The sequence below is a fragment of the Ochotona curzoniae genome, unplaced genomic scaffold (genome assembly GCF_017591425.1).
Source record: "Ochotona curzoniae isolate NIBS_2020 unplaced genomic scaffold, NIBS_Ocur_1.0 patch367, whole genome shotgun sequence".
NCBI lineage: Eukaryota > Metazoa > Chordata > Mammalia > Lagomorpha > Ochotonidae > Ochotona > Ochotona curzoniae.
In genome coordinates this window covers 48,277-75,179 of record NW_024466936.1, presented here as the reverse complement: position 1 = coordinate 75,179, position 26,903 = coordinate 48,277, and the positions used below count along the sequence as shown (strand labels likewise).

At 44.8% G+C, this 26,903-nt stretch overlaps 1 protein-coding gene across 1 annotated transcript in view; it reads right to left on the bottom strand.

The window, feature by feature from the left end:
• Positions 1-26,903, bottom strand: part of LOC121167440 (liprin-beta-2-like) — a 137,799-nt gene that overhangs the window by 72,667 nt on the left and 38,229 nt on the right. Inside the window, exon 3 of the mRNA XM_040996834.1 lies at positions 23,226-23,440. Within this exon, the coding sequence (XP_040852768.1) occupies positions 23,226-23,440 (215 nt within the window). The remainder of the gene's footprint in view (positions 1-23,225; positions 23,441-26,903) is intronic.

The following is a 26,903-nucleotide window of genomic DNA, read 5'->3' as shown; positions in this document are numbered from 1 at the left end:
TCCTCAATTGGACCACTGACTCAAACCCTGGCCACAAGGAAAAATCACAGGATGTGTGGTGCACCCTTGGAATTCATGTACCAGGGCCTCCTCAGTTGTTGGTGTCTGTGCAGTAGACAGCAAGTCCAGATGCATATGGGGGACATGAGAGTCAGTTCATCTAGGCCAGCAGGGAACATTGGCTACCTCATCACAGGGTGGAAAGCAGAACAAGTTGGACAATTCTCCTAGCCAAGCTTTGCAGCATCTTCCTAGGTCTGTGGATGCACTCTGAACTTTGTCAACCAATAGACCTTGGAAAGATTTTCTCAACCCTGGAGCAATGAAAACAACTTCTTAAAATTATCAAAACTACTTAGGCCTGGCACAATAGCCTAGTGGCTAAATGCTTGTTTTACATGCACCAGGATCCCATATGGGCACCAGTTCATATCCTGGCTACTCCACTTCCTTTCTAGCACCCTGCTTGTGGCCTGGGAAATCAGTGGAGGATATTCCAAAGCTTTGGGACCCTGCACCCTCGTGGGAGAACTGGAAAAAGCCCCTAGCTTCTGGCTTTGGATTGGTTTAGCTCCAACCATTGCAGCCAATTGGGGAGTGAACCAGCAGACAAATATCCCTTTCTGTCTCTCCTCTTTGTAGATCTGCCTTTGCAATAAAAATAAATATATCTTTAAAAAAAAAAAAAAACACCCTTGGAACACTCTTCCCACATTGGGGTCTCTAGAGCTTCATCAAATGACTGCTCTCCATCCCCAGGTGCTAACATACTTTGACAGCAAGGAGTAGGCCCCCTTGCCTCCCTCCCCTATGAATATAGGAGAAGCAAAATTGAAGCATTTGTTCCACCCAGCTTTCTCCCTACCTGAACCTCCCTACCCCTAATCAGAGGCCCATATGGGTGTGCCTCCCTCTCAACTATAAAAACATTAGAAAATTAAAAATTAAAACAAAAAATAAAGTAGGATATAATAAGTCTATCAAGGGGTTTGTATACATACCACTGGCACAGGGCATTTTACCTTCAAAAGAAAGTAGAGACTTTGTGGTCCAAGTTCCACTTGAATGACTTGAATCTTAAAGCTATAAAGAAAAGCTATAAAGAAATTCCCCCAGGAGAATGGGAGAACAGCACCTTTGGAAATCCTCTTCCCCATAAAGACAGGCCATCTACAAAGCCAAGGCAATCACTACCCTTCAGATAGGCAGGTGTACCAGAACCAAAAAAAGGAGACCTTGAAGACAGGCTACACAGAAACTCTCCAACAAGGGGTATTTTGAGCTTGTTACTATCTTTCCAGAAATCAAGATTTGAAGCGAGAAAAACACATTTGACTTACCAAGATTTTTTCCCTCAAAATTAGATCGTTGGCTAAGCTTTATCACAGCTAACCTCTCCTTATCACATAAATATATAAAAAGCTTAATGTACCAGGCTGTAGAAGTGGTGTATGTGCTGCTATCCTGTGACGGCACACTATTAAAGCCAGGAGGAGAGAACAAAGAGGAGACTCTGAAGACTTTCCTTACCCTGCCAACTCTAACAGACACACTGACTCATTATTACTAACGACACTCTCAGAGACAGAGTGGCAGCATCTCGTGCTCGAACTGGAGGTGGCGTGGGCACTATGACTGTTTCAGCTCACCCAGAGGCATCTGAGCTAATCACCTGGTGCCTCTTAGACTGCCTACACCTTCCACATAAGCAGCCAGAAATTGGAGAATCAAGAAAGATCCGTGCTGGAGAAGACAGAATTAGACAAGGATCAAAGTGAGGAGCTACTGCTTTGGTCACAAAAATGTCAGTTACCTTACAAGATTCCCAAATGGGAAGGAATTCAAGGGAAAATGGAATGGGAAGAATTGCTTGGGAAGTAGGATAACAGTAAACAGCAAATGAGGAACTTCAAAGATGAATGCAAAGACAAGAACAGAGGGTAGTGGGATTGGAGAGTGACCAGAAAGGTCTAGACATGGTGAATTTTTAGACTCTTCCTTCAAGAATGGTGAAAGGGAGATAAATTAGAGGCAGCACAAAGAGGAAAGTACAAGACCAAAAACAGTTTTGATTTTTCTCACCCTAAGAAATCAGTTAAAAACATTTTCTTACAAGGGCAAGAAACAAATAGGCAGAATAGAGTTAAGATAAAAACAAAAGAATGGGGGATTGGAACAAAATTAAGTCAGGAGGACAGGATGTTGGGATATTCTCGACCAACAGAAGGGAGTCTTGGCTGGTGAAACAGAAGAAAGTTGAAAAATGATTCTGGAAGCAGTTACATTTTGAGGTGAAGGAGAGGGAAGATGAGAGAATCATCTCAGTTTGGCTATTATTCTTTTTTTGGTGAAGGTAAAATAAGGAGACAAATGGAAAAGCCTGAAAGGAGGTATTAGGCACTGGGGGAAGGAGAAACGCAGGGGTGAGTCAGATGATGCCTACGGAATTGTTCTAGCTCATACAATTGCCCATGGCTGTCCTGCTCTGGGGTATCCAACAATTACTCAGCAAATGACCCCTCACATGATCTCACTTCACTAAATGTCACAGAATAAAGAAACTTAATGACCTCTCTTCAAGGAGCTTGTATATAGGTATCACAGGTCAGAAATGGCAGACTCACAGCTCCTAAATTATATTGGGGAAAATGACAGAGAGGCACATTATATGTGTTGGCTAGAAATGGAAAATGCCCACAAGGGAAACAACAACTACAGAAGGCTCATGAGTAACCATTCCCATTTTTGCCCTTCCTACAGGCTTAAAAACCCCACTCAAAATCAAAGTTGTGGGCCTGAATTTTATAATTGTCAGTTATGACTGATGTCATCAGCCCACCCCCCCAACCAATAATTGTAGTCAATAAAATTAAATATCTGGAAGGTTAAATGCATTGTTCAAAATCACACAAAGATGAGAAGTGGACCTAAGGAGTTTAGACTTAGGATCTGTGCTCTTCACCAGCAGGAGAAGCTCTCACAGCAGGAGAAGCTACAGCCTACTTCTCCAATATGAACGCAATGCAATTCAATGTCTAGAGTGAGGATGTTTGTGTTTCTATTTGTCTTCTCATCCAAGTGGCCACAACCAGATGACAAAGAATAAAGTCTCACAGTAGTGGCTTGAGTTTACTCCACATTCTACTGAGAACCCAAGCTAACTATAGAGTGGACCCATGGTGAATCCATTTTCCTCATGGCTAGGTTTGAATTTAGCTTGCTGAAGAAAAAAAAAAAAAAGGAGTGGGGAGGAGCCAGAGAGCAATAGAGAAAATACAGACAATGCTGGGTTTCTGTTCTTGTGACAATGAGTTCGGGCTTAGAAGGCAGTGGATCAGTCCTAGAAACCTTGCAGGGTGCTATTTCCATAGGCTCTTTCATAGTTGTGTGAATTGGATCCATTGAACTCAAGGTAGGACAGGTGGGAGCAGTTTGTTAGTCAATCAGAAAGCAAACAGGCAAGGAAGCCAAGGCCCTTGGGGCGTAGGTGGCACGAATTATCTTGTCACAAGGCTTTATCTGTTAGGGGAATAAAGTGAAGGATGGACTAGAGGCGACCTTACCAAATAACCACAACCAAGTTATCCAGAGCCAGCAGCCAATGAGGCCTCTCACTGCCCACCAGAAGGCCAGGCTGCAGCCCACTCTTCTAGGTCTTTAATATACTGGGTTTTGGGCCTCAAGTTGGAATGTTGCAAAGGACTAAAACATCTAGCAGGGACTGTTAGGAGAGAACCAACCACCCCTGCCTTTTGGTCTTTCAACTCCCTCTTCCTGGAAACAGCCAACAGCAAACACATTACCAGAGGCTTTCTATATACACACATACTAAGCATTCTAATTTGCATTATCTTAATTTTAACAAAATTGATAAGAATCCAGCTTTTTGCAGTAACCTATCTGAGACCACCTAATTGGTAAATGTGTCAAAGCTAGGATTTTAATGCTGGCATGACTCCACATTTGTGTGATCTTATCTGTAACAGTACACGCTATCCCATAATGCCTCAATAATGCGGTCAATGTGGTACTTTGGTTTTGGTCCCTGAGCTAATATTTCTACTCAAGCTCTGTGCCACCCTAAGTATAGGTATATTTCTCATGGTTCTACAGAGTAGAAGCCCTTGCCCTTTGACTAGTATCCTAGTGATACAGCCTGGGAATCTTAGAACAATCAAAGGGGCCCTTGTCACCCTGTCAGACCTCATCCAACTGTCTCTTCTCCTGGATCACACTCCTTGGTATAGGAAAATGAAGAAGCCAGTGTTTCCACTTTAAAAGAGTCCCCAAGAAAACTGTTCTCACTAATGAAGAACATGAGACAGGTTAGGGGGATCAGACAGATGTGAAGTGCTGCAGACCTGGTCTGGGGGAACCTCCAGGAGGGATGAAATCAACAAGATTCATGGCTAAGTAGGAAACTGAAGATGTCAGATGAAAAGATGGCAATTGAAAAGATGAAGGACTTCTGGGATACAGGCCCCAAAAAAGAGGAATATGCTTGGGATCTCTCCTTTCTTCCTCCCTTCCTCCCTTCCTCCCTTCCTCCCTTCTTTCCTTCCTTCTTTTCTTTGTAATTTTAAGTCTGGCAATAGTGTAAAGAATAAGGTAAAAAAAAAAAAATGTAAGAAAAAAACCCTAATCACACAACTTGCAGAGTATTTTTTTTTTTATGAAGACTTTTTAAAACTCTAAAAGATTTGGGCTGTTAAGAGGCTCTCATTGGGCCTGGCACGGTAGCCTAGAGGCTAAAGTTCTTGCCTTGTATGCGCTGGGATCCCATGTAGGTGACAGTTTGTGTCCTGGCTGCTCCATTTCCCATACTGCTCCCTGCTTGTGGCCTGTGGAGGATGGCCCAAAGCCTGGGAATCCTGTACCCATATGGGAGACCAAGAAGAAGCTGTTGGCTCCTGGCTTCGAATCAGCTCAGCTCCAGCCATTGTGGCCACTTGGGGAGTGAACCGATGGATAGAGGATCTTTCTCTCTCTCTCCTCTATGACTTTCCAACAAAAAATATATTATTTTTTTAAAAAAAGTTCTCATTCCACTTTTCATCACTGGGTTCAATACCAGGCTCCTCTCCTAAGTCTACTTTGGCCTAAAACAGACTCTGGAGGGCAGGAGTGATAGCTCACATAACTGGGTTTCTTTCTTCCCCACAGAGACCTGGATTGTATTTCAGAACCCTGGCTTCAGCTTCCAGTCTGGCCACTGTGGGTATTCGGGGCGTGAACCAAGCTGGGATGACTTCTCTCGCATTCCCTCTCCCTGTGCCTCTTCAATAAATAATTTTTTTTTTCAGATATGGAGATAACGACTAAATGATGGTATACATACTTCTTAAACATTTTTCCCCAACTCTCTTGGGATTCTTTTAAAAGCTGAAGATGGGGCCCTGCAACGTGGCCTAGCGGCTAAAGTCCTCGCCTTGAATGCGCCAGGATCCCATATGGGTACCGGTTCTAATCCCGACAGCTCCGCTTCCCATTCAGCTCTCTGCTTGTGGCCTGGGAAAGCAGTCGAGGACGGCTCAAAAGCCTTGGGACCCTGTACCCATGTGTACCAGGAAGAGGTTCCTGGATCCTGGCTTCAGATCGGCTCAGCACCAGCCATTGTGGCCACTTGGGAAGTGAATTATCAGACGGAAGATCTTCTTCTCTGTCTCTCCTCCTCTCTGTATATCTGACTTTGTAATAACAAATAAATAAATCTTTTTAAAAAAATAAAAATAAAAGCTGAAGATGATATAGACCTTTGCCAAAATGGCTGGTGATCTTTAGGATGCTCTGGTGGTTGTGATGGCTCCATCCCTAACCAAGCTGAGCTGTGTGCACAGACAGGGTTGCTGCTGATTCCCAAACCAAAAATTTGCTATGCATTTGGCAGAAGACACGAAGAAAGAGAGAAAACAGGGTTCAAGGCCAGGCCGCACCACTAATGGCTATGATGCTAACAGCAACAAGATTCTGAGCCTCTCTTGGGCTGGGCCAAATGAGAGGTTTATACTGGCTGGTCCTTACAGGTCCTGCAGCTCTCTAATTGTGCTCACTTGCCTCCCTTTTCCTAACATAGTTCACCACATACCACATCATTGCCAGAATAGTCTTCTTAAAATACAAATTGGACCCTTCAATGTTTTCCAAGTTACTTCCCTGTTACAAGTCCCCCATCATCTAAGTCACATCCCCCACAACCCTTGCTGTGGCTGCCACTGTCCTTCAAGACCTGCCATCTGTGGCCTCTGCCCATCGTTGCTGAGCTGAGCCATGGTGGCTTTCTCCTGCATCTAATACCTGCTGGACTCCCTTTTGCCCTAGAACATCTGCACATACCACCCCCTCTGCCTGGAATGTTCTTCACCTTGTTTTTCACTGACTTGTTCCTCCTGCTCCTTTGGGCTGCAGTGGATTGCTATTTTCCCAATTTTCCTGACCTTCCTTCTCAATCACCAACAGCCCTTCCTCTGCACTTCTGAGTTTGTGATGGGAGGGTTTTTTCATGGGACAGTCTAACTCTCATCTCCTGCAGTCAGTGGAAGATCCTGAAGAGGATGCTTCTACTCTGCCCACTGCTCTAAATCCAAGGGCCCAGAACTCAGTATTTCCAGAGGAGTGTTGCAAAGAGCACAAATACCACCCTGTCCAGTGTCTGGAAGTTGGGATCTGGGTTCTGCACATCTCTCCTGAGCCAGATCTGTCTGGCTCTCCTTCTGTCCTTCTGTAGTTACAGGGTCAAATCTCTAATGCTGTTCACCATGCTGTCTTTTCTTGCCTCTGAAAAACAGCCTAAAACTCCCCCTTGTAAAAATAAATGCAACTCTACCTTAGCCAATCTAACAGCAGCCAGAAAAAAGGGGAATCCAAGTCATCTGGGAGTGATGCCTCTCAACCTATTCCACACTCATGCTCAGCCCCAAAAGAAAGGCCACGGATAACTTGCAGCCCAAACCCTCAGCTTCAGAACACTGAAAAGAGATCTAACTGCCCTACAGCCTTCCTCCACAAACACAGATGCTCCTCTGGCTGATAGCAGAAAGCACCAGAGCTGAGAATGAGTTAAACAACTTCCAAATTCTGTGCATTTTGAAAGATAGCAGCTTCCTCTCTGGGTCCTTAAACCAAAAAGCACTGGACACACTTTTCTGGTCACCGTGTTTGGCATGTCCGACTGCTTCAGTGGCAGCGTTAAAATAACTAACTTTCCTCACTTCATTCTTGCCTTTCCCAACAGAGTGTTCATTCACCAGAATGTCAGAGGAGAAACAAAGACAGCTGGCTGTTTTCTCCCCTGGTGCCTATAATTAGATTCCCATGAAGAACTTGGCCACTGCAGGGCTTTGCTGGACAAATACCTACCTACCTAGCTACACACACACATACACACACATTCACACAAATACACAACACACACACACACACACACACACACACACACACACACACACACACACACACACACCCCTCCCAGAGCCTCTCTCCCCTCTGTCATCTCCATGGAGACCCAGACAAAGCCGCCAGTCACTTACCCTCTTCAGCCAGGCGAAATGCTTGTAAACATCAATGTCTCCATCCATGCTGGGCACCCATGTCAGCAGTTAGATGCCGTGGTGGAAAAGGCCCTTCTTCTGGCTGGAGACCAACTTCTCTCCTCTTGCTTGCCGCTGCCCCCTCCCCCCTCAGGAACGCGAGGCTGTGTTCAAGTTTCCCCACTTCCCTGGCCTGTGTCCTTCAGCCTTTCGCTAAACAGTTTCACATACACAAGGACTCAGACAGCCGGAGCCGCTCTGCTGTCCTCCCCCACCGCCCCCACAGGCACGCGCGTACACACACACACACCCAGGGCCTGGGATTCAGAGTCCCGTGGAACAATCAGATCTAAGAAGGTAGAGGGAGAAACTTGCATGTGCATACACACACACACACACACGAACGTTCCCCTCGGTGATAATACCAGAGCTTGCCAGAAGGAAAGAGTCCTGAAGAAAATTCCTTGTCTGGCTTCACCCTGCCGGAGTGGCTGGAACTCATTACTGAGAGCCCCGATTTCCTGTCTCGGCTTCACTCTGTGCTTACCCACCGGCTCCCAGCTGCTCTCCGTTTATTTGGGACTGGGGAGAAGACTAAAAATAAGTGCTGCTTTTGGAGGAGCTTGCTGGTTCCCACACACAGCCTGACCCCCCGCCTGAGGCACACGCCTACCCCTTTTCCAGACAGCAACAGGCTGTGCCCTGAGGAAAGCCTTTCCTTTCCCAAAAGAAAGAACTGGACCCAGCTCCAGTCGCAGTTCTTGGCTCTGTGGTGTGCCAGGTTCCTGACAGGAGTTTGCTGTCCCCGGCCCTGCTGCCACTCTCCTCCAGGAGCTGGGCCTGAGCTGGGTCTAAGCTGGGTCTCCAGCTCAGGAGCTGGCTCTGAGCTGGACTCAGCCACCACTATCCAACTCTGCTGACCACACCTGCACCCTGAGGTACTGCTTCTGGCTGTTCTCAATCTTTACAACCTGCTATGAACAGCCAGGAGGTGTGTCTCCATGAGACCCGGAGCAACTCTGGGAAAGACAGAGCTGCAGAAGGGGTGGGGGTGGGTCACAGAGCTGAGTCCGTTTTTCTAGGTAGCAAGTCACATGCTCATTTTGCAGGGTGCTCCTCCCCTACACTTAACCAAATACCACCCTCCCATCCCCTCTGAGAGCTCCCCTAAAAACGGCTTTTTCCCTTGGCCTGGCCCTTAATGTGCAGCCCCTGGCAAGAACTGATTATGAAAGTGATCTTTGATGTGGGTACAGCAAGAACTGTGGTTACATGCAAAGGCCTTGTGCTCTGCTATGGCAAATGGCTTGCAGACAAACATCTTGTGACTGCGTGGGTGACCAGGGGATTTCCTGGAAGTCACAGCCTGAAATGGCCACTGTCAATGTGTCCCTTGGCATGGCGTCACCGTTTACAACTGGAGCAGGGAGCACAGACTAGGCCAACACAATGCCCTGCCCAGCAGTAGCACAGTTCAGGGGGGCTGTCGGGAACCCTAGTGACCTCAGGGGCACCAGGAGGGGAGCTCTGGTCAGCAGCTGGCATGAGGGGAGGAGCAAATTCCTGCAGGCACACCCAGTTCAGAGGCTAGAAGGGGAGGGAAAAACAGGCTGGGCTGCCCAGGGTCTGGGCTGCAAAGCCTCTTCTCCTCTGGCCTGCTTCCAGGGCCCTACCAGGACTCACCCAGCCGGCTTTCCCACCCAGACCACAGAGAGGATGTGCCAACAACAAGAACATCTGTAAGGGTGAAGGGGAAGGCAGGTATGTTTTGCTACTATTTTTTTTCCTGCCTAGAAGCCTGGGAAAATCAAATGAAGTAATTCATTCAGTCTATACGTGTTAGCCCAGCATCCAAGGTAAATGAAAGTGACTTCTTGCTCTGTGTAAATAAAGAATTACCACATGGTATGTGATAAAAGTGTACCTGGAGTTCCAGGGAAGCAGGCTCAGAGCTGATATGGGGGCTGGATGGAGAGGGACAGGACAGAGTCTCTGTCCTGCAGGGTAGGAGAAAGTCCTGCTCCCCTTGGAGTTGTTCAGTCTTGTTCTTTAGGTTGTGGCACGATGAAGGGGGTGAGGTGTGGTGGTGCCAGGGTGGGAGGCAGACACAGTAGCTTGTCTTGAGCCCTGCTACCTCCTCCTGCCCTGCAGGTGGCTCAGGTGCTGCTCCTGCAGTAAGCTTTCCCAACAGACCCTTCCCTACCCCCTCCTGAGTTTCCACTGTCCTCCTTGCTGTACCTTTTACCCTGATGTTAATCCATGGCTAATGGTTGATGCATGTAGCTGCTGCAAGTATGTCTGGTTTCTGACTCACTTCTCTAGCTTCCACGCCTAGCACAATTCTTGTTATTTAGGCATTTATTGAATGAATGAATGAAGTTCAAATTTTAGTTGGCATTGTGAAAACATGAAAATTTTACTTGGAGAAAACAGAACCTTGCAGGTCTAGTAACCTGGGGGAAAGATGCTTGATTCCAAGAGAAGGGCCAGTTTCATCTCTTTAGCTCAGTTCCTGTGTGAAGAACAAAGGGTGGAGGCACAGGGTGGAGGGGGAGCTGAGGGTGGAAAGGAACAGGCACGGAGGAAAGAAATCAGGCCAAGCTAAATTCTTCACATATTTTTATGGTATCCTCAAGTAGAAATTCTTACTTCAGCCCTTTTTTTAAACACCAAAGCACATTTATATTATAATTCAACTCAACAATACACAAAATAACAAACAAAAGTTCTAGGGGCAAGGCACCATTCCTTCGCACGGCTGCAAGCAGGGAGAAGGCTGGAGAGAACACAGGACCCAGAGCACATGAGAATCTAAGGCACCTTAGAGCACACGGACACCCTGAGGCACCTGGAACCAGTCTTGCTTGCCCATCGGGCTGCGAGCCCAACTCACAGCCACACCATGCCCACTTGCAAAGCTCTCCTGGCCCTGTGATCCATAACTGCACATCGGGGGGGAGTCCCTGCAGATGTTGACAAGACATACATACAATGTGCTACCTGTGTGTACTAATCTGTTTCTGGGAAAACAGTTTTCATCAGGTTTTCAAAATGACCCAAAATTACCATGAATTAAAAATCTCGGGTTATATCTGACCTAAGGAGTTGTTCCCAAAGTTTAAGACTGCCTCTGCTATTACAGGGAGGAGAGACAGTAGGCTTCAGCTTTCATTATCCTATTCTTGTTGGTGGGGGTGGGTCTGAGAGAGCTATCTCTGGAGAGAAATATCCTCAGGTACCACAAAGGACACATAAAGAGGGTACAATTACATGACTCTGATATTCACCTATCTGTACCCAGACTCCACTGAGTACTGTCTAGAACACAAAGCAGCCAGCTGAGGGCAAAGGGCACTAGTCTGAGACCATGTCCAGGAAGTACCAACACAATCTAGAGGCCACAGTGGTCAGGCTTGAACAGAGGCACTCAATGTGACCGGAACCCACTCCACCCTGCATCTAGAAGAGAACACTCGAGTGTCACCTACCTGATCATAATCTTAGGTGGTTGTGGGAATGGCCGAGGAGTCCCTGCACTTTTCTTCCTGCTACATGTTATCAGGCAAAACCTTGGACTGTGTCATGTGGGTCACATGCCATTCTGGTAACCTATCACATACATACGCTCCACTAAGCTTTGAGCCTTGGCCTCTGGACCATGGTGACAGCTCCCAGTGCAACGCCCTATAAGTCAGACATAGGCCTGTGTCCTGCAGCAGATGTACTACCCAATGGGCCTGTGCTAGTGAGAGCAGAGGGAGAAGAGGCAAGAGCCCAGTGTATGAAGCCCTGACCAAAAATTCACACCCTGGTAGCCACAGCGCTCAGGCCTGGAGAACACACCTCCAAAATGGGTTAGGACAAAGCTCAACAGGCTTTTCCCCTAAAGGACCAGATGTTAAACAGTTCAGGTTCAGAAGATCATGTAATCATTGCCATATCTAAGTCTATTTATAGGACAAAAACTGCCAGAGCCAACAGCTACATGTACAGGTATAGCTGTATTCCAGTAGAATTTTATTTTTTGACATTGGAATTTTGAAATTTGTAACATTTTTCACACCATAAGAGATTCTTTTATTTATTTATTTTTTCACTAGAAAGGTAAACATCAGGCCCAGCGCAGTAGCCTAGTGTCTAAAGTCCTTGCCTTGCATGCACTGGATCCCATATGGGCCTGGTTCATGTCCCAGCGGCCCCACTTCCCATCCAGCTCCCTACCTGTGGCCTGGGAAAACAGAAGAGGACAGCCTAATGCCTTGGGACCCTGCACCCATTTGGGAGACACAGAAGAAGCTCCTGGCTCCCAGCTTCAGATTGGCTAAGCTCTGGCTGTTGCAACCACTTGGGGAGTGAATCAGTGGATGGAAGATCTTCCTCTTTCTCTTCTTCTTTGTATTTTTGACTTTCCAATTAAAAAATAAATATATAAACCTCTTAAAAAAAGTAAAAATCATCTGTGGCTGATGGCATGTAAGACACAGGTAGCCAACAGGCAGGCCCTAATTTGGCAAACCCTGAGCCAGGGCATGTATAATGAACTGCCTGGGCTGAAGGGGATTCTAATACAAACAGCGGGTTCTGATCCAATAGGTTGGGAATGGGGATTCAAATTCTGTACTATTACCAAGCGCCCAGGTAATGGTTCTGCTGCTGGAGTAGTAAAAAGGTAGGCAACTGCTCTTACGTGTGCCTTGGAATATCGGATAGGTACGGAACAAATCTGCCCAAAAGCATGACCTCTCCAGAGCCCACCTCCCTGCCCACCTAATAGGAGGGCATGAAAGGGCAGAGGCTGTTGGTAGTGTGGTTAAGTGGGTGTCTACATGCTCAGACCTCAAGTTACGCTATCCTGGCAACATTACCCATCAGGTCCCTTGGGCCTGAAGCAGGAAATTAGTGGGAAGGACTTATTTACTCTTCCACGAGTGTTTGCACATTCTCAGTCATTTATAAATATTGATTCTTACAGGCAGAAGTAGTCTCTTCAGGTCAGTTCTGAAAGGATCCAGATTACCAGAGTTTAGTAGGTCACATTTGGGAGGAAAAAAAAATCAAAATCAGGAAAACTAAAATTACTAAACTTGTGATTGAAGATCCTTCAATCTGTGCTGCTAAAAAAAAGGAGGTGGGGGGAACCTGTCCTGAAAATCCACCAAGGCACAGGGAGTTTTTACAGGGCAGTGCCTGCCAGAAGCTTGGGCCAGGAAGTGACTTCCTAGAAAGGACAGCACCTTCTCGCTTGCTCCCAGGGAAAGACATAGCACTTGGGCGTCTGAAGAGGTTTTCTAGCCGTGGACAATGAAGAGGTCAGGTCTGTGCTCCCAGGACCAGAAATCAGCCCTCAGCCTACCCTGTCTCTTCTCCCAACTCCAAACAGTGCAGGCCTCCCATGTCTGCATTCTGTCCTTTGGTTTCCAAGGAGAATGGAAAGAACTCTCTCCCAGTTGACACAGGTGCACTGTCCAGCAGCTTCACCAAAGACAGGTGTTTATGTCATCTTTCTCAACTGAAAAAGTGAAACCGGGGAAGGAGGGCCGGGGAGGGACCCTGTGATGGCTCAACAGGCTAATCTGCCACCTGCAGATGTTGGTATCTCATATAGGTGTCCTGGCTGCTCTATGTCCCTTCCAACTCCCTGCTTATGGCCTGGGAAAGCAGCAGAGGATCACTTGAGTCCTCAGGACCCTGCAGTCATGTGGAAGACTCACAGACACTCTGAGCTCTGCTCAGGCCATTACAGCCATTTGGGGAAGGAACCAGCAGACAAAGATCTTTCTCTCCATTTCTCCTCTCTCTGTAAGTATAAAAAGTAAATTAATTTTTAAAATTTTAAAATGAAAGCATTTTCTCCTATTAATGCCTTTCTTTACTGCTCGAGATTTAATTTCCAGTGTTTGTCCCTGACTCCCACCTAGTGGCTTCTCTCAGTACTGCACACGGACAAAGCGCTGTCAGGGTTTCTGCCTTGCTAGGAAAGAAAGCACTGGGAGGAAGGAAACAACGGGACACTCACTCACTCAGGTTCTTCTTTTCATTTTCTCAAAAATGAGCACCACATCTCATTGTTTCTTTTAAGATATGGAGGAAAGATGTTCCTATAAAACTCCTGCATGCAGTTTTTAGAAATTAAAATGTTCGACATGCTTATACCTTTTTGTTCCCCACCACCCTAGGTGAAGTAATGAGAGGTTCATAAAGGAATCACATGACAAGAAAAAAAAGCAATCACATGACAAGAAAAATAAATTTTAAAAATTTATAATTCATAAAACAGCATTTTCCCCACTGCCTTTTATTTCCAACTCCTCTGGCTTTTCAATATGGTAAACAGATTTGTCTCCTTGGCAAGAATGAAAGGGTGTGAACTGACTCTGGCAGGAACCCAGTGAGCTTTGTTACAGGAGCCTGGAGCTGAAGAAGCCACCATCTGTGACAGGTGGTTTGGAGCAGGAGTGGGGTGGCCACATCCCCTCCTTTCACTCTTTGTCCCTTGACTTCATTAAGGGGAAGTAAGGGGGCTGGCATTGAACAATGGATGTGAGAAGTGAGTACACACTTTAGATGGGGACTTCATCTCCAACCCAGCAAAGCCTAAAGAAAGTTGCCCATTCAGACAGGCCTCTTTATTGCTCTTGAAGTAGGACCTGTTTCCACTCTGGAAACCAGTAAGTCTGAACTGAGAGAGGCAGAGACTGGTGCCTACATAGAGGCCTCTGTGCACAGCCCCCTGGAGCACACTGCAGATTTCAACACCTGACCAGATCTCGCAGACTCTGGCAAACTCCACTGCCATCTCTAACGGGGAGGCTGTGTACCAGAGGGCAGAATTCCCCTCAAAACAGCTCACAAGTGGATGGACAAGCCAGGGTAATGCCCTGGTCTTTTAACTTTCAGGCTGCCTCACCCTGCCTGGTTTGCTTCACCTGTCTGACCATACTGACCAGAACACCTGCAACCTTCCAACAGGAAAGCTTGGTTTCCTGCTGGGTGGCTTCACTTTCTCTATATATCTTGGCTCCAAAAAGGAACCCCAACCACTACATCTCTGGAGGTCTGCCAAGCTATTACCCCTACCTATCTAGTTCTATCCTATTTTGTCCTTACTCTGCTGCTGTTGATGAATTTGCCTGCCCCCTTCTTGGACTCCACCTTGGACTTTCACCAAGGATCCTATTGGCCCATATCCAAAATGTATTAAAACAGCCAAACAAGTCACTTGAGAGATGTGGGGTGTATGTACCAGACTATTAGCAAAGCATCTATAGCTGACTCCATCTAGACACTCAAATGGCTCTGGTGTCTTTTGGGGCATCACACAAAGATCTGACACAAGCACTAGGCTAGATCTACCCCTTCTAAGCAGGTGTTCATCTCCAGCCTGTATAGCTCATAGGAATGTGGCTTGCTAACCTCTCTGCGGATTAGTCCTTCACCTCCTAACTAACTTAAACCCATTCAAGCCAAGCAAGTGTAGAGGAATAGACACTACCCTTCCAGAATGTGGGAAAGCCATACTCATGGCATAGCCAAAATGTTATTAGAATCTGCAGTGACACCAGCTCCCTCTTGGCTGTGGGAACATGTCGGGGCCTTTGGTGAACACCTCTCTGGTCCTCAGGAACTTGTGGTAAAGTTCAGGGGTTCTTGACCTGAAACTGCTGCACTCTTCTGGGGGTTTCATACTGTACTTGGCTACAATCAACACAGGTGAGGCAAGATGCGGTATGTGGTGGGGAGAAGAGGGTAGAAGGAGGCTGTTCCTTTCTGGAACTTGACTCCATTCCCATCACAATAACGTCACCTCAAGCTCCTACCCAGAGCCTTAGCTTCAGCGCCTGTAAACAATGATGCTCAGTTTGGCCACACTGCTACACATGAAAGAGCGCCTTCCTACCTCCTGAGAATAACACTGTGGCTGCACGACAGGACAGGACAGCCTCACCAATGTCTATGTGGAGGGTGGGATCCAGATAACCTTAGACTTCAAGAAACTTGCTTGTTCCCAGACCAAGGGAATAGGCACTCTTTGTTCTTTGCTTCATTAAACCCCAGATGGCATCCTCAGCTCAGACAGCCTGACACATACCCTTCCAGATGTGAAGTTCACTTTTTCCTATTCTGTCTATATCTGTGGGTTCTGCATCCGTGACGTCAGCAAACCATGGAATAAAAATATTCAGGAGGTGCCAGTGTGGTGGCACAGCAAGCTAACCCTCCACCCTATGACACTGGCATCCCATATGGACACCAATTCGTGTCCCTGCTACTCCTCTGCAATCCAGCTCCCTACTTGTGGCTTGGTAAAGCAGAGGACAATGGGCCTAGTCCTTGGGCTCCTGCACCCATGTGAAGACCCAGAAGAAGCTCCTGGCTCCCATATTCGGATCAGCTCAGTTCTGGCTATTGCAGTCATTTGGTGGGTGAATCAGCAGATGGAAGACCGTCTCTCTCCTTCTCTCTCTGTAAAATCTGCCTTTCACATAAAAATGAGTATTTTAAAAATATTCAGGAAAAAATTTCACCTGAATAGGTAGAATTTATTGCAATCATTCCCTATACATTACTATAGTACACCTATTTATCTAGCATTTCTACTATTATTATGAACTGTGAATAATCTAAACATGATTCAAAGTAGATACCAAGGGACAACTTTGCTTATTCCCATCAGGCAGGGTACTTGCTTAGGCTCCAGAGTGCTGAAAACTTAGTTCTACTGAATCTGGGCAAATCTTCTCTATTGAGCCTTTAAATTATAAATTTAAAAAAAAAATTCTTACTTTAAAGACACAGAGAAAGAGATCGTCTATCAGCTGGTTTACTCCAAAAATAGCCACAATTGCTAGGGTTGGGCCAAGCCAAAACAGGGAGCCAAAAACTCCATTCAGTCACCCATGTGAATGAAAGGATTCAAATATTTGGACCATTTTCTGCTGCCTTCTGGAAACGAACAGCAAGGATTTGAACTGGTACTCCAATATGGGATGCAGAGCATTCCAAGCAGAGACTTAAACCACCGTGCCACAACAGCAGCCTCTCTTCTGGGTCTTTTTTTTTTTTAAAGATTTATTTTTATTATTATTTTTTTTTATTGGAAAGGCGGATATACAGAGAGGAGAGACAGAGAGGAAGATCTTCCGGCCGATGATTCACTCCCCAAGTGAGCGCAACGGCCGATGCTATGCCGATCTGAAGCCGGGAACTTTTTCCGGGTATCCCACGTGGGTGCAGGGTCCCAAAGCTTTGGGCTGTCCTCGACTGCTTTCCCGGGCCACAAGCAGGGAGCTGGATGGGAAGCGGAGCTGCCAGGATTAGAACGGGCGCCCATATGGGATCCCGGGCGCGCAAGGCGAGGACCTTAACCACTTGCGCCCCCGCGCTGGGCCCATCTCTCTTCTGGGTCTTTAGATGAGCCTGGCCTGTTTGCAATAGTTTCCAGATAGTGAATCCTGGCCAACAGGGTTCTTGTTTAGCCTTGCCAAGACCCAGCAGAGAAGGAACCTGTCCTACTTTAAAGAAACACAGCTACCTTCTCTCATGTACTAAGGCCAGGAGTGCCCTTTTCACTGAAGACACAGAGAGGGACTGGTCTAGTCCTGTTTGTCCTGCTAACCAGCAGTTCCTCTCCTGTGCATGCAGCTGCTTCCTTAGCAGCCTATTTTTCTCATGGACCATCCGTACCTGGAGCCTGAAGACCCACATTCCCTGATGAACAAGAGGCCACATTTCCTACCACATGATCCTCCCCCATTGGCCACATCAATGGTCCTTTGAGTAAGTCACCCAATCCCTGTAGGGCAGATAATGCATAGTTGTGGTAAATAAAACAAAAATATTAAAATCTGATTTCTTTTGCACTTAGCATTTTCTCATCATCCTGGAGGACTTCGTTTAAAAACTACGAGTTATGGGCCCAGCTCAGTGGCCTAGTGGCTAAAGTCCTCACCTTGAACGCCCCGGGATCCCATATGGGCGCCAGTCCCGGCAGCTCCACTTTCCATCCAGCTCCCTGCTTGTGGCCTGGGAAAGCAGTCGAGGACAGCACAGAGTTTTGGGACCCTGCACCCATGTGGGAGACCTTGAAGAAGTTCCTGGATCCTGGCTTTGGATCAGCATAGCATTGACCGTTGCGCTCACTTGGGGAGTGAATCATCGGATGGAAGATCTTCCCCTCTGTATCTCTCCTCCTCTCTGTATATCTGACTTTCCAATAAATAAATAAATCTTAAAAAAAAAAAAGAAAGAAATTTGAAGTTAGGTCCAGCATAATGGTTCAACTGACTCATCTTATACCTCCAAGAACAAACCCAGATAAGCACTGGTTTGTGTCCCGGCTGCTCTACTTACCATCTAGCTCCCTACTTTTGTCCTGGAGGGGCAGTAGAGAATGGCCCAAAGCCTTGAGACACTACACGTGGAAGAAGACTCAATTAGACACGGATCCACTAGATTCACTAGACATGGAAGATCCACTAGACGTGGAAGAAGATCCTGACTCCTGACCTTAGACTGACTCAGCTCCAGTCACTGCAGCCTTTTGGGGAATAAAATAATGGCTGGAAGATCTCTCTCTCCTTTCTCCTTCTTTTTGTAAATCTGCCTTTCAAATAAAAATAAACAAATCTTTTAAAAAAAATCTGAGGTTTTGTTTTTTAGTACAAATGGAGGAAATATGGACAAAATTGGTCAGTCAACAAGAACAAAAGGCTGAAACACTATGGAGGTAGTTACTCTAGCCATCTTCCTAAGGGGCCTTCATTTTTCTGCACCTTCTCCTGCTACAGCAAATGAATGTGCCAACATCTGTTTTTCAAGCCTCCTGTGCAGCTAGATTATACACTTGTAAACAAAGTTTGTCGCTGGAACTCAATGGAAATCTGCTTGGCAGTTTTGGAGGAAGAGTTCCCTCTTAATTTAAAAAGCAGAAGAAAAAAAACAAGGGCCAGTGCAGTGATACGGCAGCTTAATCTTCTGCGCTGTGGTGTCAGCAGCCCATACAGGTGCCAGTTCCTGTCCTAGCTGCTTACTTCCAACCAGCTCCCTGCTTGCGGTCTAGGAAAGCAGGGGAGGATGCCTCAGGTCCTTGGGCACTACACTCACATGGAAGAAGTCCTGGCTCCCAGCTTCAGATAAGCTTATCTTTGGCCACTGTGGACATCTGGGAATTAAACCAGCAGGTGAAAGACCCTTCTCTCTCTCTCTTTTTTTTTTTTGTCTCTCCCCCGCCCCCGCCACTCTTGCTCCTTTATAAAATCTAACAAATAAAAATAAAGAAGCCTTTTTAAAAAAAAAAGATAAAATAAAAACACTACTCCCTACCTCTAGACAAAATTGTATAGTTGTGTCTGTGTTGAAACATGTTGCTTGGAGCTCCAGTAGCTAAAGCTGATTGCCAAGGATGGTGGGGCAGAAAGACAGGAAGAACCAGAGGCCTTAAGGTCAGCCAGAGCCATTGATTTAATCCTGAGACCACCCAGCCTGTGGACATCTTGTAGCAATGTATAAACTTCCTCCTGTTTATACTACTTTTTTAGAGAAGGTATTTAATTGGTACAGATGTCAGAGGCAGCGCTGGACCACGCAGGCAGTGTTATGAGGGATTAACTCTGAGACATATGTCAGTGTGTCTGCAGAGAAAAATGCAACAGACATGTAAGAGGGGACAGAAATCATGAAAGAGCTGGACAATTCTGACCAATCCCTCAAGCTACCTCACTATTTCCAAACTGAATCCTAATTTACATGATTTAAAAAAACAGTGCAAGTGAGTCGCTGAGATTCAAAGCAGTTCTTAAACTTAAATAATGTGCATATGAATTATCTAGAGCTAAGGGATGGGGATTTACAATCTGCATTTTTTCACAGGATTCCAGGTGCTACCAAAGTTCCTGGGCCATAGACCAAAGTCTGAGTAGCCTGAGTTTCTAACTTAAAGTAGCAATATGAAATACTAGCTTAGTTTTCTCACTGCTCTGAATTATTTCCCAATAGATAAGACCTTATATGGAATGCATACACAGTCACAGCAGAAAATAACTTCAGGTCTAGAAAACCTAAAATACAGACAGGACATTTCTGCTAAGAATCAAAACCTTAACATTAGCTTTCCTATCTTGGAATGTTTATATGAACTTCTGACCCCCTAAAAGTGCACCATTCATGGGTTGCTGATGGCCATAATTACTCTAAAAGATTTATGAATGTGATAATTGTCAGGGACGTCCTTTCCCAAAAGGAAACCATCTTCAAGCCATTGTAAATAACCCATATAACAGATCTGCAAATCTAAACAGACTTACAAATCTAAACACAAGCTGTTTTCTAGAAACCATATTGGCTGCCTTTGGCTCGAAAATAGTTTAAAATTTTGCAAAGACTGTTTCAAAATTTGATCTTTTCACACAACACACTAGAAATATTGTTGATGAATTAGCATTAACTGTATGACAAAAATAAACCACAGTCTACTGGAGGAAGATACTGATGAATAGTGGCTTGAGCTGAGCTTGGCTTCTGCAGGACTAAAAGGAAAAGAAAAAACTGAAACAGGAAAGACTGATAAAAGTAATCCCAGTCTGGAAATTCTACGCTTCAAAAAGCACCATAAACAGCTTTTTAAAACAAAGTAAGAAAATGTATGCCACAAAAATATCAAAGGACTATGTAGGGTCATTCAAATATGTAAGAAATTATCCTCCTAAATCTGTATTGTGAAATATTTAAAATGTGCTAATTTTATGTTAAAATTAAAAAAAAAAAAAACACCTGAAACCCTAATAGAGAAAAGAACCTAGGATCTAAGCAGACTAGTGTGGGGTAGGGGAGGCCACATAAGGGGCTCAAAGATGATCTCTTGGGTTATGGCAGAAGAAAGCAGTAGAATAATTATTTACCCATCCTTTAAAAATCTTTCATGTTCGTATATTTTAATATCTTATATTAGGAAAACACTGTACATTGAACAAGTAAATATGAAGAATTATTTTGTGCAAGATAAAGTATGATATTAAAAGTTTAGAGACTATAGAGAGGAATATTAAGAAACAAAAACAGATTTATTTAGCCTTCTGACTAAAAAAGAAATGCAGGCACAAGAAGAAAACAGTTTGTCCTATGAAATTAGTAACACTATTTTTACATTTTGATGACTGTTTGTTATCAGGATGAGTGTGACAGACTTACCTCGCACTCTGCCAACCAAAATGTAAATGAATAAAATCTTTCTGAGAAGCAGAAAATGTGACAAAAGCCTTAGAGATATTAACACTTTGGGGTTAGAGTTACCAGACTCAGCACAGTGTTTAGGAGGCATGCACTATGCACTATGGTGCCAGGGGTTAAACTGCTGCCTGTGATCTGGAAACTGGTTCATGTCCCAACTGTTCTACTTCTGATCCAGTTCCCTGCTAATGGTTGGGAAAGCAGTAGGTTTTCCTGCTGTATTGTAACATAGTAAAGGCTTATCACACTTTAGGATACAGCAATTGCACTAGGTCAGGTCTCTGTCCTTTTCTAAAGCCAGTAATGGACACAGGGCATTACAGAGTGAGTAAAGCCACTGCTTATAATGCCAATATCACGTATGGGTATCAGTTCATGCCCCAGCAGCCCGAATTCCTATCCAGCTCCTTGTTGGTAGCCTAGGGAAGGCAGCACAAGATGTTCCAAGTACCAGGGCCCCTATCACTCATGTGGAAGAAGCTGATGAAGCTCCTGGCTTTGGCCTAGCTTAGCCCTGGCCATTGTGGCCATCTGGGGAGTGAATGAGTGGATAGAATATATATCTCTCTCTGTTATTCTTTCAAATAAATCAATAAATCTTTGAAAAAATTTGTAGTTTATCTAAAATCATATTAAACTGGAGATCCTATATTTTAGTAAAAACTCTATTTGGACTCTGTACTTTCAGGAAGAATCTAAAGAAAAACAGTTCTAGACAAAATTTTTCACTGCAACAATGCCAGATACTAGCAAAAGATTAAAAGCAATCTGTTGACATTAACAAATGGCCATGGAAATTAACACGTGTTGCCACAGCAAAATATAGTGAGATAGACATGTGTTTGCCATAATTAGGGTTTTTCCTTGAAAAGACACCTCAGTGAATCTCTTGATAAGGTCCTGAGCAGAACTGAGAGGGCAAGAACAAGAGGTCCCAGGGAATAGTACTGGAGGCTCTTACAAGGACCTTTATGATTAGGTTTGGCACACCTGAATAATCCAGGATGCTCACCCATATTAAGGTGAGCTAGTTTATAACATGGATTCTATCCACAATCAACCAGTTTGTGTAAACAGACATCTTATTCTACACACCATGCTGGCATAGGCATATTACACAGAACAGCAGACAGACACCCATCTAATGAAAATATTAAATAACATGTATAATGGATATGATGAAGTATTGCTCAGTGTTCATAAGCAGCAGGGCGATGAGACATTCTTGACAGAAGCCACCAGAACAGAAAGTAGGGTGGAACATCTGGAACATAGCCTGTCTAATCAAAAGTGACAAGGCCTTCCTATGAGATGGTCTTCAGCATCAGCCCTCCCTCCCACCTGAATGCTCCTGTTCCTGCCCTCCCATCTTTACTTACTCTTTCCAGTTTTGAATCAGATGTGTAGGAAACTAGCTTCGGCAGACTGAATCCCAGTCTTCATCCACAAACTCAGCTTAGGCAATCGCACATTTCCTTTCTCTGGTTTCCCAGATCACCTCCTCCATGGACTAGTCCCTCACCTCACCCATTCCCAGATATGACTAGTATCTTAAGTTCGAGCTGCTTGTCTCCACAGAGAAATAGATAAGGTCACCAAAGCATACGATGGTTATAGCTCTGCTTATTCATCTACTTCCCGTAATGCCAAGCAGGTTTATAGGCCTGAGCTAAAGTGAGCAGGAGAGGAAAACTCAGCAAGCCTACTATCTACTCTAGGGACAGAGCGTAGTCCTAGGGCAAGGAACAGGAGCACAAATGAAGAAATGAAAGAAGTAAACTAGCTCTATTTGTGGCAAGAAACAAGAGTTCAATTGAGGGTAGAAACTCCAGGCAGGGATTACAAGTCAGTAAGTAATTCATATTACTGAGGAAGAGATGGTTATGTGTCTGTAGGGTTGGGGGAGGTGTCTTTCAGATTTACCCTTCTTTGTTTTTTTTTAATATTTGCTTCATTTTAAATGTAGAGCTACACACAGAGAGAGAGAAAGAAATAGAATATCTTTTACCCATGGGTTTACTCCCCAAATGGCTACAATGTACAGAGGTGGGTCGGGCAGTCTCCTATGTGGACTCAGGGGCTCAAGCACTCGGGCTGTCCTCCGCTGCTTTCCTATGTGCATGTATGGGCATTTGGATCTGGATCATAAATTTAGCAGCCTGAACTCAAACTGGTGCCAATATCGGTTGGTGGTACTGCAGACGGTGTCTTAACTCCCATGTCACAACCCTTGCCTCCCATGTTTACCCTTCTTTAGTTCTGGCTTCTTCCCAGGAGGTAATGACTACAGACCACAGCAACAGAGAATTCAGCTTAAGCTGGTTGGCTGGGGTCTACACTTCTGCTGAGAAGGATCATTTAGAAGGGTCTAGCCAAAACTGAGTGAGAAACAAGAAAAGGCTGGATGTGTTAACAGCCCTGATCATGATGCCATTCCATGATTGTGTTCCCCAATCAGGCCATGAGCCTACTCACCAAGCTTCCCTCAAACCACTCCTTTATGTAGGCAACTGTTGGGCCAGGGATCTGGCTCAAGAGGGCTGATCTCTCCTGAGGAAGCTCCAGCATCTCCAGGGCCAGCCTCAAGTCCTCAACGAGATGAAGCACTGGGAAGGGGTTCATGTAGGAGGCTGGAGAAGACAATCCAGGATCACAGGTACCATCACTGATATCTGTACCTGTTTTAGCGCCTGAAATAAGAAAGAGAGGTGGGAACCTCAGTGAGCAGGGACGTTTCCATGGACAAAGAAATGATGAAGAGCAAAGGCAGTAAAAAGAAAGGGGAAGGAGGACCAGATGAAAAGCCAAGAGGACCACTTCTGTCTTGGCAGAATAACTCACAATGCAAACCTGGCAGAAATCACCTTTATTTAAACTGGGATAAGCATAGTCAGAAACAGGGGACTATGCCTACTGAGTCTCACATATGAAGCACACACTTAGACAACACAGCCAGCCTTGACAATGACCACAAATGTGCTATTCGAAACAATAAGGTCCTATTCTTTAGATTTTAGATAAGCATTATTTGTTTTGAGCTAATGTGGCAGATTACACAAATGGCCACAAAAATATCCCTCCCACTATAACCCTCCTCTCATGAAGAAGTGAATCTTGACTCTGGGATGATCCAGTGACTTGCTCTGGTCACTAGACTGCAGTATATGTGATTGCGCCATGTTTGGGCCCAGCCCTTCAAAGGCCTACAGTTTCTACCGTTCCTCTCTTCAACCAAGACTACTGGTAACAAAGTCCAGCTATCCTCATAGCAAAGCAGCTCCAAATGCTCCAACGACACTAGTTGCAATGATAGACATATAAACAAAGCCATTTTTGGCCCCTCCAGTCTCAGATGAGCCTCTCCAGCTGATACCCTGTGGAACAGGGAGGAGCTGTCTCTGCTAAAATGTATTCAAGCCACAGAATCCTAAAGAAATAAAGGGAGATGGTTGTTTCAAGTCTCTGTGGGTTAGTTCATTACACGGCAATAGACAACAATTACTATATTTACATTAGTGAGGGTTTAGTGAATTAGAATCTTTCTGGATATCCCTGATTAAGAGATTTTCATAACCCCTGACTTACTCATGAGTTTTAAACTGGCATTAAACATTACTTACGATCCATATATCATCTTACTCTAAGGAATATGAAGCCTCTGAGAGCAGAGTATATGTCCTATTCAGCTGAGTTCAAACCATCATGCCCTCTATCCTCCAGATGTGGATATGGAGTCTGACCCAAAAGGTTGAACATAAACTTGAACGACAGCTAGACAGAGAAAACACTTGGCTTTCCTCAGAGATTTGGGATACTGGATCAGTTGTTCTCATTTGATAGGCCCAAACAGCACCGTTTTCCCCTTCCTAAATTCCATAACTTAACAACAATAACAACAAAGAAGTCTTCTTTCTATTTAGTATATAGTTTTCAAACCCAAACTGGGGCAACACAAACAAACGATTTCCATGCTTTGTTATTTTTCAATGATGAAAAAACATTTTAGAAAATAGATGAAGGCATTCCTAGGGCACTTGGATTGTTTCTAAGGTTAACATGGTAAATTTTTTGAAATCAGGACTCAGAAAATGTGGTAAAGCCACCACATTGATGGGTATACTGAACCCATCAACCCCTGACGACCAATCTCAGGTCACTTTTCTAAGGAGCCAACCTACCACATACCAGGCAATTTGGGAGAGAGAAATCCACACAGAAGGAAACAGTTGCTACAGTATTTGATTACTAGTTGGCTTTCTAAAAATGCAAGATGAAGGGAATCATAGATCACAACCCACAAACAAGACAGTTGCTCTGGGGATCTGGGGACCTGTCCAATTTACCCACATTCTGAAGTATGATCAGCACTTTCTGGCTCCTACAAACACAATTTGGATTGGACTGGGAGGAATCACAGCCAAACTTCAGGGAGGAAAACGGACACAAGCAAAGCAAGACTCTCACTCTCCAAGCAATCACTGAGGAATCCCCTCTCCATTCAGGAAACACATTCATTTCAAACAAACGTACATACAGATGTGTACTGCATATATATATATACACACACACACACTTCACACACGTAGGTTGTATCAGGCTAAAGGGTATACAGAAAGATATTAAAACATTCAGAAACATATATTTGAAAGGCAGACAGACAGAGAAACAAAGAGAGATGGGAGATCACTCATATGCTACTTTAGTTCTTAAATGCCCTCAACAGCTGGGGCAGAAACCAGGAACTCAACCTGTGTCTCTTTGGTTCTAGGGACCCAAGTACTTGAGCTATCACCTGCTACTTCCCAGCAACATTAGTAGGAAGCTAGAATTAGAAGTGATGCCAAGGGGCTGGCCCCACAGCATAGTAGGCCAAGCCTGTGTCTGCAGCACTGGCATTTCATAAAGGCCTTGGTCCATGTTCAGGATATTCCATTTCTGATTCAGTTCCTTGCTTATAGACTGGGAAAGCAGTAGAAAATGGCTCAAGTCCTTGAGTCCCTGCACCCATGTGGGAGACTTGGAAGAAGCTTCTGGCTTTAGATCAGCTCAGTTCTGGTCACTACAAACATCTGGGGAGTAAACCAGTAGATGGAAGACCTCTCCCTGTCTTTGCTTCTCTCTGAAACTCTATCAGATAAAAATATGTTTTTTTTCTAAGCCAGGATTCAAAGCCAGGCACTCTCACATGTGATGTGAGGTCCCTAGTGTTCTCCTGAACACTATACGAAATGTCTACCCCTTCACTGACTTTTTATCACGGGGTATCCTGGAAGAAGTCTCTTTCTTTTTTTGTGTTTCTTCCTGATCCTAAGCTCTGGGCTTCTTCCCCACTACTCCAAGAATATGCATTATGTTTATATGGATGCACACATAACCATGTTTATCATTACAGGTGTATATATATGTATGCATAAAACAATTTCTTTTTTTGCCTCTTATTCCTTTTACTACTCTATCAAAATCAACAACTAATAAGTGTTCGATGAGGAGACAAAAATAGTAATATGTAAACTGTTCCCTAGTTACTTGCAATGGAGTGACAACAAGGCCTCTGAGTCAAATATGATCATAGATTACAGAATCAAAGAAGCTTTTCAATGCTATCCTTGGACTTTAGGCTGTGAATGACAAGATGATATGGAAGAGAGAGGTACTATATAAAGGGAAATACATTGATTCTAAATTTCTTCTCCTAGAATAAGACTATGGTAACCAGCTGCCAAGATATCTCTTAATATCCATACTTCTTTTTTTAAAATCCTTACAGTTTTTCACTATTTTTAATTTTTATTGGAAAGTCAGATATACACAGAGGAAGAAAGACAGAAAGGAAGATCTTCCATCCAATGATTCACTCTCCAAGTGGCTGCAACAGCCAGAGCTGAGCCAGTCCGAAGTCAGGAGCCAGGAGCCTCTTCCAGGTCTCCCACACAGGTGCAGGGTCCCAAGGCTTTGGGCCATCCTCAACTGCTTTCCCAGGCCAAAAGCAGGGAACAGGATGGTGAAGTGGGGCCACCAGGATATGAACCAATGTCCATTTGGGAACCCGGCACGCTCAAAGTGAGGACTTTAGCCACTAGGCTACTGTGCTGGGCCTATTAATATGCATACTTCTTATGTAGTTCCTTCCCATATTATATCAAAGCTGCTTTG